Source organism: Acromyrmex echinatior, chromosome 4, assembly GCF_024713525.1.
Source record: "Acromyrmex echinatior isolate Ae372 chromosome 4, ASM2471352v2, whole genome shotgun sequence".
NCBI classification, from domain to species: Eukaryota; Metazoa; Arthropoda; class Insecta; order Hymenoptera; family Formicidae; genus Acromyrmex; species Acromyrmex echinatior.
This window is the reverse complement of record NC_141855.1, coordinates 15,906,333-15,925,844: the sequence shown is the minus strand read 5'-3', so window position 1 is coordinate 15,925,844 and position 19,512 is coordinate 15,906,333. Positions and strand designations below refer to the sequence as shown.

The following is a 19,512-nucleotide window of genomic DNA, read 5'->3' as shown; positions in this document are numbered from 1 at the left end:
TCGCCTATACGTCAGATTATTCGCATTGTATCATACATAAGTAATAATGTTTAATATGTAAATAATTAGCCTGCTGCGATTGATGTCGTACTTCAATACAAATGTTACATTACATTGACATTATATTACGGATTCGGAATACATATTTTATACTTTACGTGTAATGTAATAACATATAATACATATACAATATAACACAATTATTATTATTATTATACATAATATATAAAATATTGTAAATATTGTTATATATATCAGAAAAATTTAATGTGCGAATTTAACTACAATGATAAAATAACGGTGACCTATTTGTGGTTTCACTGCTAGTTAATCGCTATCGATTTCCTTCGAAAACAGGAAAATCTGTAAACACAGGATCCGGTTTAAGCGCGGTGTTTTCGTTGCTTATCCTTCCTACTTGTATATGAACTATCCTATATTTCGTGAACGGATCTTGCGGTCGCTTGAAGACGACCATCGTTTATCGTTGACAAACCGCTGTATCCTCCGTGATTCTCCCATAAATACCGGTATCAAAGTACTCAGCAACGTAAAGACTTATACGTTGTCTCAGAAGCAACGTCGTGATCCTTACTTTTATTTCCATTATAGTTTCTGTTATAGTTTCGATTCCGAAGTACGGTTGCGTGATCGTCAATTTTGTCAAGTTAGTGCGCGCACTTGTTGATTGTCAAAATGGAAAGCAAGAAATCAGATATTCTATATCTGTTTGATCGACCGGCGGAGCCTGTGTACGTACCCAAGGGAGAAAACAAAGTCGCTTTTGATGTACCAGCTAACTACTTGGTAAGCTTGATCCTTGACGGTCTTATTACGTATCAATATTGAATTCCACGACGTCAGTTTGATGCTGTTCTGCGCAGTTCACAGAACTTGAAATATCTTGGTCGTATCTGAAATTAAGCCTTAAATCGTAATGCATGACGCTCGAGGAATGTAAAATTTCTAGTTTCGAATAAAAGACTTTTTCTCAAGTCCTATATACTCCCTTCTTATTTCTCGAATATAAGAATTCTTAGAAATAATCCGCAATATAAAATTTATTTACATTATTCAATAATCCATAAAAAGAAAAAGAGCGCTTTGAACGGAGAAAGAATATTTTTCTTCATTAATGTTACTTAATCGATCATATACAAATTTTTATATATAAACTTCGCTTTTTTAAAATTTACAGCCTGAGTCTCGGCAACAGATGGCTCCTGCCATTGTAAGTCGTTTCGCCGATGATACCTCGTCAAAGGTTCCAGTGAAGCAAATCAGTCTGCCTGACTTGAGTGTTCCCCTTCAACTTGGACGTCGAGAACCTTTCTCTCTTTTCATTCCTAAGCATCGAAAATTAGCCGCGCGACTTATCGACATCTTCTTGGGTTTGTTTCTGACTTATTTATTATTACGTTGTATTTACTTCACTTGTCAAATTGTATATAAATTTCGCTTTTGTTTGCGAGTCAATTTAAAAATAGATATATGTATTCGTCAAGTATTAAATTTATCAATCTAAGATTGTGTTTCAAGATCGACAAATAATCAGCGCGCAATTTGCCTGAATTGAACAGTTGTAAAAATTTGCATAAAAATATTATCAGACATTCAAACCTGTCTTGACCGAATTATATGGCATTAAATTTTTTTTTTGTAGAAAAAAATATAGATTAATTAAATTAGATTAATTAAACGTATTACATATATTGTCACAGTAAGTTACCCTGTTATGTTTCTGCAAACTTGATTTAAGCCTCGTTAATTATTTATTAATACGTGTTATAGGTATGCGAACATATGACGACTTTCTTTCGGTATCGGTTTACTGTCGCGATCGCGTTAATCCCGAGATGTTCATTTACGCACTCTCGGTGGCGATCCTGAATCGTCCAGATACCAAGAATTTACCGATACCACCACTATCAGAAATTTTCCCGGACAAGTACATAGACAGTGGGATATTTTCCAGGGCAAGAGAGGAAGCCAACGTTGTACCGGCTGGCTCCAGGGTACTTGTTCTCTAACGCATTAATTACCAACAGGCTCGTTACTTAATTGTGCTGTTTAATTAGCTGGCTTATTCTTTGAATCAAAGGCAAATGACGACAAGATAAATTAAGTAAACGTAGAAAGCTTTTTCGTTTTAACGAAACAATTTTCACCTTTAAGTTTCGGAGAATATAAGACGAGATAATGAAACAAATAATCATATTCTGTAATAACTTAGTAATTTACATACAATCTATTATAGTACAAAACTAATGAAATGTATTTAGCTGCTTGACTGCAATTTTCCGAAATTTTCACAATTTAGATCACATTATTGAATTTGTACAATATCCCAACAATTTTCAGCATTCTCGTTAATCACCTCTTAACTGAAAAGTTATAGTGTATAAATTGTTATAATACAATAATGGAAGATGTAGTAGGTCGATCTAACGAGTGCCGCTTTATATTAATTTTTAACGTAAAAGTCGTTTTATCGTCTCGTTATCCTTACAATTCAAAGGTGCCTATTGAAATTCCGCGGGATTATACTGCGTCGGATCTTGACGAGGAACATCGCGTAGCTTACTGGAGGGAAGATATTGGGATTAATCTTCATCACTGGCACTGGCATCTGGTCTATCCATTTGAGACCGACATCAGGATTGTTAACAAGGATCGGCGTGGCGAGCTATTCTACTATATGCACCATCAGATCCAAGCCAGGTAAGTGAGCCAGCGAGTGCACGTAAGTCGATATAAGATTGGATACTCTATTCTACTGTGCCTAGATCGGGTATTATATAGGCGACTGAGATCACCATTTGATCTCGATCGTTATTATCACGCGAGAACTCGTCTCGATTCTGCATAGTATTCGAGCAATGTTTGCTAACGAGCTCGGAAATGCATTTTCGCGTAGAATAACGGAGCAAAATTATTCAGCGATGAATTTCGGAAATAAATGTAAATTTAAATGCCTGTTGAAGTACTTATGAAAGTACACTGGGAAAATTGGAGCGATGTGAATTAAGAGATATTACGAGGAGCTATTTTTAAACTTGCAAGAGATGTTTCTAAAATCTATAATCTGCAATAATAGTACGTTCTAACTATTATTATTCCAATTAATCAAATTATTATTGGTCTAACTATATTAATTATTTAAAAGTTATACACACATTTATCAACAAATGTCTATTTTCCGTAACGTCTTTCCTACTGTCTACTATACGAGTCTACGTCATTTATGTCGAAATACCGAACATCCGAATCGCCTGGGGTGTTACCGATGGGAATTTCCACGGTCTCTGTGTTATTATTCGGATTCCTCTTGATTCCGCTTTTCGCAGATATAACGCTGAGCGTCTGAGCAACCGATTGGGCCGAGTGAAGCGTTTCCACAATTGGCGCGAACCGATCCCGGAGGGTTACTTTCCTAAGTTGGATTCGTTGGTGGCCAGTCGCACTTGGCCCGCTCGCCCCGCCGGTGCCATTCTTAAAGATATCAACCGTCCTGTGGATCAATTGAACTTCGACCTTCAAGACTTAGAGAGATGGCGTGATCGCATATATGAAGCCATTCACACCGGCGCTTACATCAACCCCCGCGGCGAGAGGGTGCCTTTGACCGAGTTCGGCGGCGTAGATGTGCTTGGTAACATCATGGAGGCAAGCATCCTTTCGCCCAATCAAAATGTGTACGGAGATCTTCACAATCTCGGTCATGTCGCCATCTCTTACTGCCACGATCCTGATCATCGCTACTTGGTAATAGTATACTCAATTGTTGTTATTAGTTGCAAAAAGATAAAATGAAAATTGCGAGAATTTTTATTAAAACTTGATTTTCTAATGTTGATAATTTGTAATTTTTTACATTAAATAAAACCCTTCCTTTGAGCAAGCGCGTTAAAGCAATTAATATTTTCTTCTTCATTTTTTAATATAAAATGTTTTTGATCGAGAAAAGAACGCGTAATTTCTGAGCACGCCTTTATTTTTCACTTGAAAAATTTCATGCAAATAATCATGAACTAGCTACATTGACATGATAAACGGAACATTTTCTTTTTTTTGTGTTCCGGCTCGCAGGAAACTTTCAGTATCATGGGAGAACCGGCCACCGCTATGAGAGATCCCATCTTCTACAGATTCCATGCTTTCACTGACGATGTATTCCTAGAGCACAAGAATACACTTCCCGAGTACAGCCTACAGCAGGTGGGTGTACACAGCTGTCTCGCTTACGCGATATATCATCGGTTCACTCTGGTATATAATGTCGCTAAGTACGCGTACCATGTGGCCCAGAATTACACGCAGCCACTTGACGATAAAAACGCCCGTTAAAACCATTTAACTCGACGAGACTGCTGGACATGTCGGAATTTATCAATCTTTTTGCCTGCATGCCGTGCAATCTCGTTAAATACTAACTCGACAAATGAGGCTTTAATTTTCTTCCATATTCGTGAATAATACACAGGGTATCATTGAGCTTTTTCATTACAATCTCTTCGAGGAAATCTTTGAAATTTAACTTTTTATAAGTACAAATTTAATCGACGTAATTATCATATTTTAATTAAATCTCACTAACACAATCTTGCAGATTTCAACATTGGATTTAAACAGTTTGGTAATTAAACGGCCGTTTAAATGTCAGAATAAAGCTTTTGAAATTCGAGAATCAGTTTCCACCACTTTTTTACATTCTTAATTTTTTTTCGTTCTAAATCATTCTCATTTTTAAAGCGTCTTTTAATTAAGCTCCGGTTTAAATTTTTTTTTAAAAATTTTCCACGGAAATTTATCTCGGTGTCTGACTGTAAAGCTGAAAGAGAATGACGGAATTTAATTGCTTTCTTTCGTTCGTTCGTGGGTTTTAGTTGGACTTCCCTGGTGTAGTAATCACAGACATAGCAGTGCAGACTCCGAATCAACCGGCAAATCAGATTTCGACTTTCTGGACCAAGAGCGACGTCGATCTATCCCGCGGTCTGGACTTTACGCCTCGCGGTGCCGTTCTCGCAAGATTCACCCATCTGAATCATACAGACTTCACATATAGAATCGTCGCCAACAATCGTAATAATGCACCGCGACGAGGAACTGTTCGTATATTCATCGCGCCCAAGCAAGACGAACGTGGATTGCCTTTTGTCTTTAGAGACCAGAAGGAGCTCATGATTGAGATGGACAAGTTCACTGTATTACGTAAGTCGCCTATTGTACAAATTTCATTGTTATCGTTTTTCTTATTTTTAAATTTAATGTCAGCCTATATCTAGAATAATATCTCTTTTGTTACATTATCTTTCCCCCAACGATTATAATATTAACTCTAATAATATTTTGAACATTGCAGTTTATTTTTTAATAAGAATCTTATTTTAGACCGTATATGTGAGAACACAACCAATAAGAATTAGAAATTAAATGCCTATAATAGTCAAAACTGAATTTTTAATGCTTAAATAATTCAATGTAAATTATATATATATATATATATACTATATATGTACATATTTATATACCATATTTATAGTCATTCGAACTGCGCGCTGAATTGGTTTTCCGAACTTAAACGCAATTAAACTATTGTAATATTACAAATTAAATTAAATTAAATTGACAAGCAATTTTTAATAATTTGATGTTCAATCAAGTATCGTATTAAAAAGATGTTAATGTGTGCTGAAAAATTGTTAATAAATTTATTGCGAAAAATATATATCTCGGCCCGAATCTCTCCGAGCGCATCCACAATGTCTGATTGAGCGTCAAATTATTAAAAATTGCTTGTCAATTTAATTTAATTTAATTTGTGATATTATTACAGTAGTTTAATTGAGTTATAAGTCCGGAAAACTCGGCGCGCAGTTCGAATGATTATTTGGCATGTACATATATAATACATATATAATTCACATCGAATTATTTAAACATTAAAAAATCCAGTTTTGATCGTTATAGGCATTTAATTTCTAGTTCTAATTTTTCACGTAATGATTGGAAAAAAATAAAGAAAAAACGTATTAATTTCTGCCACTAATTCAATTTTACACTTACACATAATTCTCGAAATATAAATATATTTTTCTATTTTGAATGAAATCGAATAAAAATAAAAAGCAAGCGTTTTACGTTATTTATGTAGTATTTATGTATAATAGTGTATGAAATTTTTGTTCGCATACTCCCCTAGTGAAACCGGGATCAAATACCATCGAGCGTAAATCAACGGAGTCTTCGGTAACTATACCGTTTGAAAGGACGTTCCGCAATCTCGAAGAGAACAGACCAATCGGCGGCGATAACCTGGAACAGTTCAACTTCTGCGGATGCGGCTGGCCACAGCACATGCTGGTACCTAAGGGCAAGGAGGAGGGATTCCCGATGGACCTCTTCATCATGATATCCGATTACACCGGTGACGCGGTGAGTACTTTTTATACTTATCGAGCTCTCGCGACGCTTAAGAGCTTACAGTCTGCCAGGTGATGGAAATCTACCACCCATCCCTCACACCTCTTTCCCTCCCTTTTTTTTTCCACTCTTTTAACGACGACGTTCCAATACAAGAAGACGTTCGTATTACTCTGCTTTCGGGCAAAAAAAGGGGAAAAAGGGAGAGGAGAGGAGAGGGGGAGGGAGAAAAAAGAAAGAAAAGAAAAAGAGAACAACCCGCTAAAGGAATTACTTTGCCGTCCTGCGGCGACATGTACAGGTGGAACAGGACGAACCGACTGGATGCAAGGACGCGGCGAGTTTCTGCGGCCTGCGGGACCGCAAGTATCCGGACGCGCGACCGATGGGCTTTCCATTCGATCGTAGAGCCCGTACTGGCGTGGAAACCCTGGCCCAATTCTTGACCGGCAATATGGCAGTCGCGCAGATTACCATCCGCCACACGGATACTGTATTGCCGCGAATGCGATCCGGAAGTATGAGCAATACTCTCACCTTCGCCTGATCCGATGATTGATCGACCAACCAAACGCGACAGATCGCTCTCGCTCACCTCCGTCGAGGATTCCAACGTCTCCGTTCCTACCACGCATTCTTGAGTAGCAATCCAGCAATATCCGTTGTAGAATCGCGACTGATTGCATGGAAACGCGACACGTTTCTCATCCTAGTCTATATCCTAGGATGGTGAACGCCGGGAATGACGGCGACGGGACGGGAGTTGATAAAAAGCTGGAGGTGGGCGAGACGCTATTTCCATATCTCAATGACGGAGGATTATCCGAGGAACGAGAGAGATTTTCTGTGAGCAGGAATGCACAATCTTGTGCGTTTTAATTACTAAAATTTCCACATGATACTGCGAAATCGATCCCTGTTACTTGCCAAATTTTACCGGAATTGTAGTTATCTCGTAAAACCTATATTTTCTTTAATCTTAAAATATTTTACAAATATTTTCATATATTCAAATATTTTCTTTCTTAATCGTTTATTTCAATACAAATCTATCGAGCTATCTAAATAAATTAGATAAGAGATATATTATTATTATTTTCATTTTAATATTACAAATGTTTTATTACGAAAAAAACTTGTAAACAGCGTTTGAATATTTCCTTGAACAATCTTGTAGAAGCTGTTTTATTTACGATTTCATAACTTGTGCATCCATGAGCAATGAGTACCGCTTAACAAATGTATTTTTGCGTAAAAACGGGAACAAAGACGTGTCCCGAACGCTCAAGCGAAGCTTTTCTTCTTTCTCTCGTTTCACCCGCATTACGGGAACTAGATTGTAGGAAGCAGCAAATGTAAAAAGCAAAAAAAAGATAAAAATAAAGTCTATGCAAATTAGATGTGCTCTTTTTTTCACCCTTTTATCGTATTATGGGTGTTGAAAGCAAGCGACGATGTCTCGAATACACGAGATAGAGGAGAGGGGGGAGAGGGAGGGAGAGAGAGAGAGAGTATTCGTTGGTAAAAAGAGTCTAAATGATTTAATTAATTTTTCAAATTCTCTCGTACAGAGTTAAACTTTTTCCATTAGTATTAAGTTTTACATAATTAATACAAGTGAGATGTGTCTCTTGCAGTTCCTCATGTAAAGCATTTTTGAAATATTTAATCTGAAATATATTTTTTTAATTACATTTCTACCACAAATCCATCTCGTTGGCATATCAAAATTAATGACGAGACTAACGAAACGTGTTTGTTGGGAAATAACGAGGCTTGCGCGTCATCTAGTTTATAATTAACATAATTCCATTGAATTACTCAGCATCTCTCTATCAAAACTGGTGTTTTCAACGCCTTTGTATATACATATACATAGATATATATACATATATACATATTATATGTGTGTGTGTGTGTGTGTGTGTGTGTGTGTGTGTGTGTGTGTGTATATATATCCAAAACGTTACTACGCTTTCCGCACGGGTCCTGTTCTCTCCCCCAAATGCATTTATCACGCGTTTGTTTCTGCTAGTTCGCAGCTAGACGGACGTGGATTTATTCCTGCGAGGGGTAGAAATAGGGATGGGCGGACGAAGATAGATACACGTTTACGACCGTCGCTTAAGCGTCGTCCCTACCTCTAATATCACTCGCGCGGTTATTCAAGGATTCCGTTTCACGCGGGCATACATTCGAACGTTTGATATACTGAGGCGCGCCTGGAGGCAGCAATTGAAGGGCTGGAATTATTTGTCACCGCGCTAAGACATGACTAACCGTAACACGATCGGGCGTTACGGAATTCAAGACGGCGATAATGCACATTCCGTGTTTGCCGATTTGTCGAGGGAGATTTAGTTGGGCGACGTTATAAAAAGTTATTATTATTAGAAGTACGTCGAACGTTAAATATTTTTAAGCTTTAATTCTTTAAGAGCTTTTTAAGATTTTTATATATATATATATATATATAATGCAAATAATTTTTATAATCTAAACACAATAAAAACTGAGATCTTATTATTTTTTCTGATATATACGTATAATGTATAATTTGACAAGCAAATCACATTAGGGCGGATAATGTCTGAGCTTTTCTTAATACTTGCATCTTTCGACGAGCAAGAGAGTAGAGTTTATTTTCTGTTATTTTGTTACGCGTTGAATGTATTTTAAAGGACTATTATCATTTTGTCCAACTGTTATTTTTAAATTTTCCAGTGTGATGTATGCATACATGCTCAAAAGTGGGAAAGGAAGTTAGAGAAAATGGGTAACAACAAAACGGTTACGGTAATGAAGTCGCGTTGTAGACCGAAAGGATGGAGCAATGAAAGAGAACAGATATTTTAGTTTAAAAAATAAATCAAGTTGGGTTACATTTTATAAAACATTTAACGTAACGTTCTTTTTTTCGAATATGTATGAACACGCGAGCTATTACAGAATTAAATTAACAGTAGGATAAAAGCAGGGAATATGGAATAGCGTTTTTTTAACAATTAACATTGCTTCGATATAAATGCATATGAAGACTTAAAATTTACATTGAATTCTAGAGAAATATGCTAGCTATAATATTCAATAAATGAAAGTCCAACGCCAAAATTTCAGTCCCATTCAGTCAATATTTAAATCCAACGTCAATATGAACAAAAAAGTAAAAAGTATGAAAATGGGAGAGTCTGAAAAAGGGGATTAATATGAAATATCTGTGAAATTTAGATAATAGTAACAAATAACATAATAAAGTCCAAATTCGTTTATTTATATAAACCAATCAAGAAAAATAGATAAAAATAGTTTATATTTTTATTGTACTATAACCTAGAAAATATAATAGCATCACATAAACTGGCAAATAATATGGAATATAACTATAATGGACTGATAATGTATGGAATACATCTTATAATTTAACCTGATCACGAATAAATTGCTAATATAAAACCTATTTCATATTTCAACTCTCGATGTATTCCACATTACCTGCATGTCGTCATATGACAAATGAAATCTTTCCGTAGCAATAAACAAATTAGAAATCACAATTTATCTGCATAATATTGTTGATGCAATATTAGTAAAAGCGTCTATGTAATATAAGCAAACTTACCTTTAGTTTGCGAGAATACTTTTTAGAAAAAAACTGTCGAATCTCCTGACGCAACGGAAATAAATAAATATTTATTGTGATGAAACATTGTGTCGGACTAAACTCATTGCTTGTTATAACACGTTTAGTAGCAATTGCAACTTTCATCGATTGCCTCTAGATTGCAATGCTTCGTTTAGAAAATAAGCCATTATTCCATATTAATAGCCTATTCCACATCTCCTGCTTTTACTCTATTTAATTTCTCGGAATTTTTGCTTTTTCTTTTGTTTAACTAACGCAAGTAATATTATGTATGAATATACAAGTAAGGATTCTGAATACAAGAATCGTAACACAGACTTTAGACTTAAGTTGTAGACGTAAGTAACGCACAAGCTTTGGCATATGACGTACAACTTATTGCTATCTCTTGGAGACAACCTTATACGTGAAAGCTTATGCGTTACTTACGTCTATAACTTAAGTCTAAGTAAGAGTTACGACAGGTCTTGTGCTCAGACCTTAAGTGTTTAAAGTGTCAAATAAATAATCATGGAGTAAAAATTTATTTCGTTCAAATATACTCCAAGTGAAAAATTTTTAATTATCTTATACACATATATGTACATACAGAATTTTGAAATAAGATATTCTGGATAGAAACTATCAAAATGGATTTCATGAGAAAAGTCGTACAAGTGAACAGATGTTCACTTGAACGTGCATTTGCATTTCCTAGCAAATTTCTCTTCAACTATGTAAATTGCTACGGAATTTATTTGCGTTTGCTAAAGTAAATTGAAGTAAGAAACATACAATTTAGTGTACGATTGATTACACAGTTGATAATGAATTCTAGATGTCGTTCATATGTGTGTGTGGATGTGTGTGGATGTGTGTGTGTGTGGGTGTGTATGTGTGTGTGTGTGTGTGTGTGTGTGTGTGTGTGTATGTGTGTGTGTGCGTGTGTGTGTCTATGTGCAATCGTTAAGATAAATTATCTGGTTAAAAGCAGTTCTTACTCTGAATGTTCATTTCCTTTCAAGATTTCACTAGATGAGACGTTTCGTTTATGACGTATATAAAGCTAGAGTGCGAGTCTATGAAATGGACGTACCCTTGCTAAGTATACGTCTCATTTTGCAATGGAGATGAAGAGGAGATGTCTTGTCGTTTGACTTAAAATATAAAGCCAGTTAATTCGCACCAATTATACAGTTAAGTTTTGTATAGAAAAAACGTTGTGTTGTGAAATTGTCGGAAACAGTAATTTCTATCTTTAATAATTTATTTATTAGTAAAATTATTATTATTATTATTATTATTATTAAAAGATAATTTCAGGGTTGTCACATTTAAAAAAGATATATAATTATTTAGCAAGAGTCTCGCTCGATGATCAATTTTTCTAATATCTAAAAATAATTACTTGATTTATTTAGATTTGTATTTTAGGAAGGTTTTGAATTTAATTTCCAACGTTGTATTTTGGCCACCTAATTTCCTGATATCGATCGCTATGCGCCATGGCTCTAAAGAGAGACAGGAAGGACAGCCAAAAGTGATCACGTTATACGTTTCGCTATTCCGGCGAGCATGAAGCTGCTTTCTACCCTGTCACGAATGCATCTTAATTTGGAGTAATTAGCAAGGCATGTTGTGTGTGTGCATACAATCTGTAGCCGCGTGTTTGTTAATGGTGAGTTAATCGGCCATTAAGCCTTATCATATTTGAGGGATTACTTCGGCAAATAACAGTATTTTAATGCCAATTGCTTGTTTATTGAAATAATATTCGAGACTATTTAGCTTATTTCGCAATTAATAATAATTATTGCTGCAATACATTACTGATTTTCGTGTATATTACGTGTCATATTTGCAGATAATTTTCGTTTTCATACTTAACGGAATAATTCAAATTCGCACATATTAGAGTGTATTTATAATAGACTATATTTGTTTACTTTTGTACGTATATACTTTATTTTTAATTAAAATTAACAATTAAAATTTAAAAAGGCTTCAAAGATCAAACCAATAAAGGAGTGTAAAGCCAATGAGAGCCTACATAGTGTGTAATAAAAAATAATATTTATATCAATCATCAATTACAGACCATAGGATTAGGTCATCTTTAGTATAACAATAAATCATCGAAATCAAAATTAATGCGTTGTAAAACAACAAGGCTAATGCTGTCAGTGAATCATCATTAGATTGTTGTCCAAAATTAAAAACTTCATTATCATCTGTTGTACTTAGCTGAATATCCAAACAAGAATTCAGTCATTTAAATTGTACTCAGCATAATGATGATCCGTTATAACGCAATATAATTACATTAGCCTTGTTGTATTTTACAACGCATCAATTTTGATTCCGATAACTTATTGTTATACTGAAGATAACCTAATCCTATGATCAAAACGTCTGTAATTGGTAACTGATATATATATTATTTTTGATTATACAACAATGTTCTCATTGGCTTTATACTCCCTTATTGATTTATTACTTTATTTTTGTTAAACTCAAATTTATTTTTCAATTGCGGAAGAAAATAAAAAAAAAAGGATATCCTGTTATGCAATTAAAAACGTACGTTAAGGGAAATTGAATATTTTTTGATCGTTGCGCTGTGGCAAGAAGCAATCTGATATGACAGAATTATTTATTTTTTTTCTGTTTGTTAATTTTTATTGTATCATTTAAGGGTTTGTTTGAAGTTTGCTTATTTTTCGTGTAAATATTAAAACCAGCCGTTTTCCTCATATTCCACTTACTTAATTAATAACGTCGCTGCCGTTGTTTGCTTGCACAAGCACTCAATACACAATTTCAAGTATATGTATAGCATGTCGAGCTTGCAGACGAGTGCCTGTTAAGTTTCACGATGCCGGAGGAGAGTGAGCGTATAAGCAACGGAAACCAGTCCGGTATACTGCCAAACTTCTCCTACGTTCATAAAAGTCACGTCAAGTATGTTAGATACTCGTTGCGGTAATATTTGTTTTAGCATGTGACCGCGTTTGCAGCAATATTAGAAGAAATAATACGAAGGATTCAGTACAACATTTGAATTAAATGATTCACGCGTGCGAAATTTAAACGTTATAAATTTTCATTTCCACTTTCGAGACAGACGTGATCAACTTTTTCGTTCTATCCGAATAAGAAAAGCTGTTTCTAACGTCCCGAAAAAGAAAAGCTATTATTCCGATAAAGACCCGATACACATGGATCTAATGGATCTCTGGTCGTTTTTTCACGGTGTCTCGCTTCTTTTGGAAATACGATTTCCCAGCTACATGGCAAGATAAAAGTAAATATCGTATTCGCGCGCGTATCGTAAAATACATTTGTCGTAGCGAAAGAAACGAGACTGTCTCTGTTTATGGGAAACAGGCACGGAGAGGATGAGAATGCAGAAGCATGCTTCAAGCCTTCAAAGGAAGCTTTAGTCTTTAGTCACTTATGCCAAGCTCATTAAAATCAGTAATTACGCGCTCGCAAACTACCAAAGAATTTCTAAACAGGATTATCGCCCCGTTAATCATACGCTGCTCATCGCTAACTGGATGGGGGTAATGACATGCGACGTGATAGTTTGGAGTTTGTATACTTTCCGCAGTACAGTATCTCTGCTTAGGCTTCATACAAAGCTCCAGTAATTCCCCGATGCTGTACCTATGCACGAAACCTTCCAGCGAATAATATTTGTGGGATCAAATATACGAGGAGTAATAATTATATCTACCATAAATTAAATCCTGTGAAATCCTTTTGATACAGTTAGAGATATATTTTTATACAAGAACAAATCAACATTAATATATTTTTATTTTTAAATTATATGCGTAATAAAATAAGATCACAATAAAACAAATATCTCACGTATCATATCGTTTTAACTATTATACGTTAAGCAAGTGATCTACGGATTTCGATTGCAAAATATAATTATTGTCGCGCAAGTTTACGTGGACGTTATTTCCGCATTTGTCATTTTGCAATATTTGAAATGCAATTCACTTAACGCTATAAGATAAATGTTTTCAAGTATTTGATCGACCAATACATAAATTATACATAAGAAAGAATTTTACTAATTGACCAATTAGAGAATCCTTCGAAGCACTTGTAGCATGAAGTCAAATAGTCTGTAGCCTTGGATATACAATCTTGGATATTCTTCCCTGTATTCGCTATAAGTCACACGTAATAATTATAACCTTCCTCGCGAGCTTGACGACTCGATCCCGATCTCATTCGGTCGAAAGCGAATAGTCACGTTGGCGCGTTAATCGTTAAAGTTAAACTCCGTTTAAGCATCCGCATAGTTCCCGGAAGCCAATATAACTTAGAGATTTATCACCAGGCACACGTGTTACGACGGCGTTAATTATTCCGCTTTTATTGAATAGCGCACTTTTTTTACGCGACAAGATGGAAACCCATCGTCCCTGGCGAAACTTTTTATCGGACGATCATATCTCTTCGGCCATTCGTTGACTTCTTCTCTAGCCCTTTTGTCGAATAGCCCTCTTGGCGGTTAGCATCGGGCATATATTACTCGACAATGTCAAAGTATTCTCCCCGGCTGACCTAAACGCCGTATCGCGTCGATTTCTCCTTAATTTATCACGAAATTTTCGTTCATTTTTTTCCCCCGTAAATATATAGCGAGAAAATACATTTTACGATAAATCTATAATGAAAATATTTGAAGACCGCGAGATGGCTGCAAACCGGCAGGTGATAACCTTGCACGCTGCTTTTTAATTTTTTATGTTAAATTTCTCGATAATGAAATTCCTAATTAAAGCGGAGAGTATAATGAAGCGCCTGTGTTAGAGTAGAGTCCGCCTGAATTCTTCAAACTTAATTCCTCGTTCTTTCCCTTCCATTAAATTTTCTCTAAAGATGGAATTCACCTCGAAGTATGTCCGATAGAAAGTGACTGTCAATATCCCGTATACATAATTTAACTTCCTATCTAACAGACGATCCCTGATCAAGGTCGAGTATTCTTTCACATCAATATATATTTCTTACGATATGTTGCATGTACGTAAAATACTGTACTCAGATATTTATGATAATAAAACGTTTAAATTTAGTTGGCAAGAAATATTCTCTTGCACGCTCACCAAAGAACAATGAGGAAATATAAATAATGAGAGATAATTTTATCGACCCGAATATATACGCCAGTACAATACGTAACATAAATCAAGATCTGCATACTTTTTCTCGACCACAGGTTGAAAATTGAATTATTACTTCAGAGTAAAAATTGTTTCAATAAAAAGACATAAATTCAGAAAGTAATTGAAAATTAATCTTTGTTGCAACATTTTTGCTCGTCATAGTATTTGGTTGTATTCATGAAAACTTTGATCGTGCCTCCTTTTACGTGGTAATAATATATCGATCAATGTCTTTCAATCTTCCATCACATTTGATGCCGGACCAAATAACGTGAAACGTCTCGCGAGACATTAACAGCAAATGATAGGCAAATCTGTTCCTCCCTCTTGCCTTTTCTTCCTGAAGAAATACCCGGCTCCGTCGACCGCCCGTTTTATAAGCTATAAAACGGGAGACGTTTCCATGCCCTTACGAGGCCGTAACTATGAAAGGATAGGGAAATACTGGGGAATCGGTCCGCCGCGTGGCTATCGATCGTCTTTTAGCACACAGACTACTTGCTTCTTCGGTCCTTCTTCGTCACTCACATCGGCCGACTTTGACTGTCGTCGCTCCTCTCGGAGATAAATCGAGTTTACCGCCAGGTACCGCGCTCGGGACAAAGTTATTATAGTTTCGATTCGATTACGTCGCAACTGCAACGACAGTCACATGGAAAAACCAAGCGTCTCGAATCTTACCTATTTTCTACCCTTTCGTACCCTTTTATCGGTCATGACGATCTTTGCCCTAGATCGGCTAGATCTCTATCTTTTAGGAAATTCCTCGCTTGGACTGAAGCGGTAAAAGTACGTGTGAAGTTGGCACATGAATCGATATTTTATTTGAATATTTTATCTTTGATATCAGATTAGATATCGGTAGTTTGAGGACTAGAAAAATTTGAAAAATAAGAAGAGTACTTGAAAGAAATTAATATCTTTATCAATATCAAATAAATTAAAAGATTATTATTGTATAATATATGTTATAGATTTTAAATAATACATTATTTTGAAAAAAGGATTTTAAATAAAATATACAAACAATTTGATTGAAAAATACGATATCGTTATCGTAAAGCAGAAACGATACCAAGGAAAATCTTCGACGTGCCAATATTTTAGATACCTCCATTCCGTAATCTAGTCAATTCGGATAACTACATAGGTATCAGTTGAATATCCGCGTCTAATTTACCTGGATAATAGGTTGAATAAATCTAGAAGTGCCTAATTTTAATAGAATACGATTAATTTTACTCATTTATTGAAAATGCATACTTCTCACACTAAATATTGAAAATATACTAGATATTTTTTGATATTTCATAATAGAGAGATTTTTAATTTTAATTCCTTCTTTCGTTTAATAGAAATTTAATAAAAATAAAAAAACTCTTTTAATAGAATGGAATTCTTAGATCAATCTAAATTTATTTCTTTTTAACAAAAATGTCAAGACATCATTAATTTCAAAGTTACAAGTAATTAAAGAGGAAAGGCTCTTTCAAGAATTTCAGAAATATAATATGTAAATAAACGCGCGCGATAAAATTATATTTTTTAATTAAATTGAAAATGGAATTTATTTTAATAAAATTTTAAAATATGGTTACAGTATATCCTTCACATTTTCGGAAAGGAAGAATCGATCGAAAGGTTAGCTAAAACTAATTTTTCATTGATAGAATATCCGGTAGTTTTGGGACATTCTATATATTAAACTTACAGGAAACTTTAAATACATTTTACAGTTGTTATTTATTATTTCCGCCCCTAGCTGATATGAATAATCATAACGTTCAGCAAAATTGTAAAATGGAAAGCACCTCTTGTCATGATTATTCATAAACTAGCGACAGAAACAATACAATATTCTCGTTCCAACGATACTGACATAATTTGAGTAAACCCAGAAACAAGATTATTATTCTTAATAAAACGGGAATTAATTAATAGAGAATTTAATTCTTTATTATGATATCAAAGCGTAAAATCTTATATTTAATCACGCAATCGGGTGTTAATAATCATGATACGTTATACTTGCAATTTCATCACTTTGTTGCAAAGGTTATTATAGCGAACTCTGGATACTTATTAAAGTCTGTAGCTTCCGCTACCTTTTATCGTTTGTGTTGCGTTGCCTTTTTTCCTCCTTGCTTCACGTAGCGTCTGGTCCATCGTCCGCAGGACGAGCTGACACGTATCAAAATGTGGAAAAAAAAAGGGCGAAGCCAACGAATATTGTTGCATACGTGTCGGGAAATCGTTTACTCCGTCGTCGCGTAATGGAAAAAAAAATTGAAAGGAACAAAAAATGCGGAGTATATTGTTCGTATATCTGACAATTTCTAGTTTCTGCACGTCATCATAATACATGTTGTCTCTCTATATGTATTGTATACACATAGCCATATTTCTCCTCAATGGAAATGTTGGATTCGTGTCAAGCCGTGAAGAACGACGCTTGTTTCAAAGTGAAAACATATAAATAGTTTCTGAGCTCAATGCAATTGTAAACGAAAAGTCAGGATAATCCGAACTTTGAAAATGTAAAGGCAAAAAGATTAATTCTTTCTGAATAAAATCTTTCGTATAATGAATATTAAAAAAAATATCTCTCTTTCTTGCTTTTAGTAATTCGCGAGAGAATATTTTCTTTTTCTTTTTTTTTGAGATTTGTCAGAAGTTCTTATCACGAGAATATGATTTCTAGGACACTTCGTGTTAATCGCGTAAATAAAAATAAAATTAATCGTCATCAGTTCTTCCGACGCAGCTCGCAATAAACACGACGTAATTAACGACACAGCGAGGAAAAGACGCCGTGGGTCGTGGAAGTGCCGTTTGGCGAAGTAGATATTCACGAGCAAAAATCGCTGCGACGCGACGTGTCGGGATCGGGGATAGTGTTGTGTGCGACATTAATTCGCGCGATATACTTCATAATCCACGATTGTAACTTTTCCCACGTACCCGCTGCTGTCAGATAGCGGGCCTTCCATTTCTCTATATAGTGCAGTGTCGCTTCCACGATCGGTTCATTCGTCCGGGTGAGCATCCACTGCGATCCAGCATCCACCGCGATCTTGTCCGTCGTGAGGCGGCGCGACGTTACGCTTCCGCGGATACACAGCTTTCACGTATAATGGAAAAACTTTGGACGCAAGGACGACAAGGCGAATATCGCACGTTTCTCATTCTTCTCGGTCAGCGACGATAAACACGGTGAACGCGTCCGCCGCGCCGCACCGTCAGTAATGTCGGAGTTCTGCATTCCTCGATGGCGTTGACGGAGCACGCGGGTCCGGTCTATACCATCCACGAGAAGAACAAGAGTGTCGCATAAAAGCGCACGGTTCAAGTGACTCGCCTACTTCCTACATCGGAAACCACTAACGGCAGATGGAAGTCCAGTTTTACTCTTGTATTTTTAACTTGGAATATTTCTTGCCGATAGTTTACGTTGGTCTAAGAAAAACGGGGAAAATAAAATGAACAATTGAAGAAAAAGAGGTAGAAAATGTTACACTCGATTAAATTTATAAGTACGTGAAAAAGACGTTTTCGCTGTATTTAAACATTTAACTGGATACACACAAATTTGAAAGTAATTTTGTTGGACTATTAAAATAATTATGCTCACAACATAATGCAATGCTGCAAAAGGTTTTAACATTCTAACAATTAGCTTGAGCGTCCTGTACAATTATTTTGATAATACAACAAAGTTATTTTCAGATTTAGTTAAATTTTTAGATACTTTGACAAAACCGTTTTTTACTATACAGATTCTTGGCACAATAAATATCATATAAATTAATATACCTTTATTTTTGTAATATTTTACGTTATTTTATTACATAAACCGAAAGATAAACCGAGTGGAATGATAATAAATCATTTAAATTATGAAAATCTCATAATCTTGATTTCGCGGTTTATTACCCGCAAGTTGCTGTTATTTAGACTCTATATCTAATCTCTACCCAGATTGAAAAATAAATTTGCACCTTTAGAGACAAAATTCACGACTATTTGAAGGTTTAGATATGAAGTGGCGCGGCTTACGCCTGCAATACGCCCGATCGATTGCATGCATTTTAACCGAATTCTCCCTTGTAACTGTTGATCGCGGCACTTTATCGTCTATTAGTTTTGCCCCATCTAATCATTCTTCTATTGCGAATACCGCATATAATCCAACGCGTTTTACACCATTTCGCCTGAATATGCCGCATAAATATGCGGCATCGCGTGACTGCAAGTGTCGAATCGCACCCTCTT

At 35.4% G+C, this 19,512-nt stretch overlaps 1 protein-coding gene across 1 annotated transcript; it reads left to right on the top strand.

Moving 5' to 3' along the window:
* The first annotated feature begins 519 nt into the window (after positions 1–519).
* On the top strand, positions 520–7,824 carry PPO (phenoloxidase subunit A3). The gene is made up of 9 exons (XM_011055047.2): positions 520–807; positions 1,199–1,391; positions 1,792–2,015; positions 2,519–2,721; positions 3,348–3,765; positions 4,090–4,218; positions 4,887–5,214; positions 6,206–6,438; positions 6,728–7,824. Exons 1-9 carry the CDS (start codon positions 697–699, stop codon positions 6,971–6,973), a joined length of 2,085 nt encoding a protein of 694 aa, XP_011053349.1. The 5' UTR covers positions 520–696; the 3' UTR covers positions 6,974–7,824.
* Positions 7,825–19,512: the final 11,688 nt, after the last annotated feature.

What these genes read in the sequence shown, in the direction of transcription:
- PPO (XM_011055047.2), top strand. Translation starts at nt 697, where the DNA reads ATGGAAAGCAAGAAATCAGATATTCTATATCTGTTTGATCGACCGGCG. An exon ending in TTGTACCGGCTGGCTCCAGG is followed by an intron (nt 2,016 to 2,518) that starts GTACTTGTTCTC and finishes TACAATTCAAAG; the next exon opens with GTGCCTATTGAAATTCCGCG. An exon ending in CCGATTACACCGGTGACGCG is followed by an intron (nt 6,439 to 6,727) that starts GTGAGTACTTTT and finishes CGACATGTACAG; the next exon opens with GTGGAACAGGACGAACCGAC.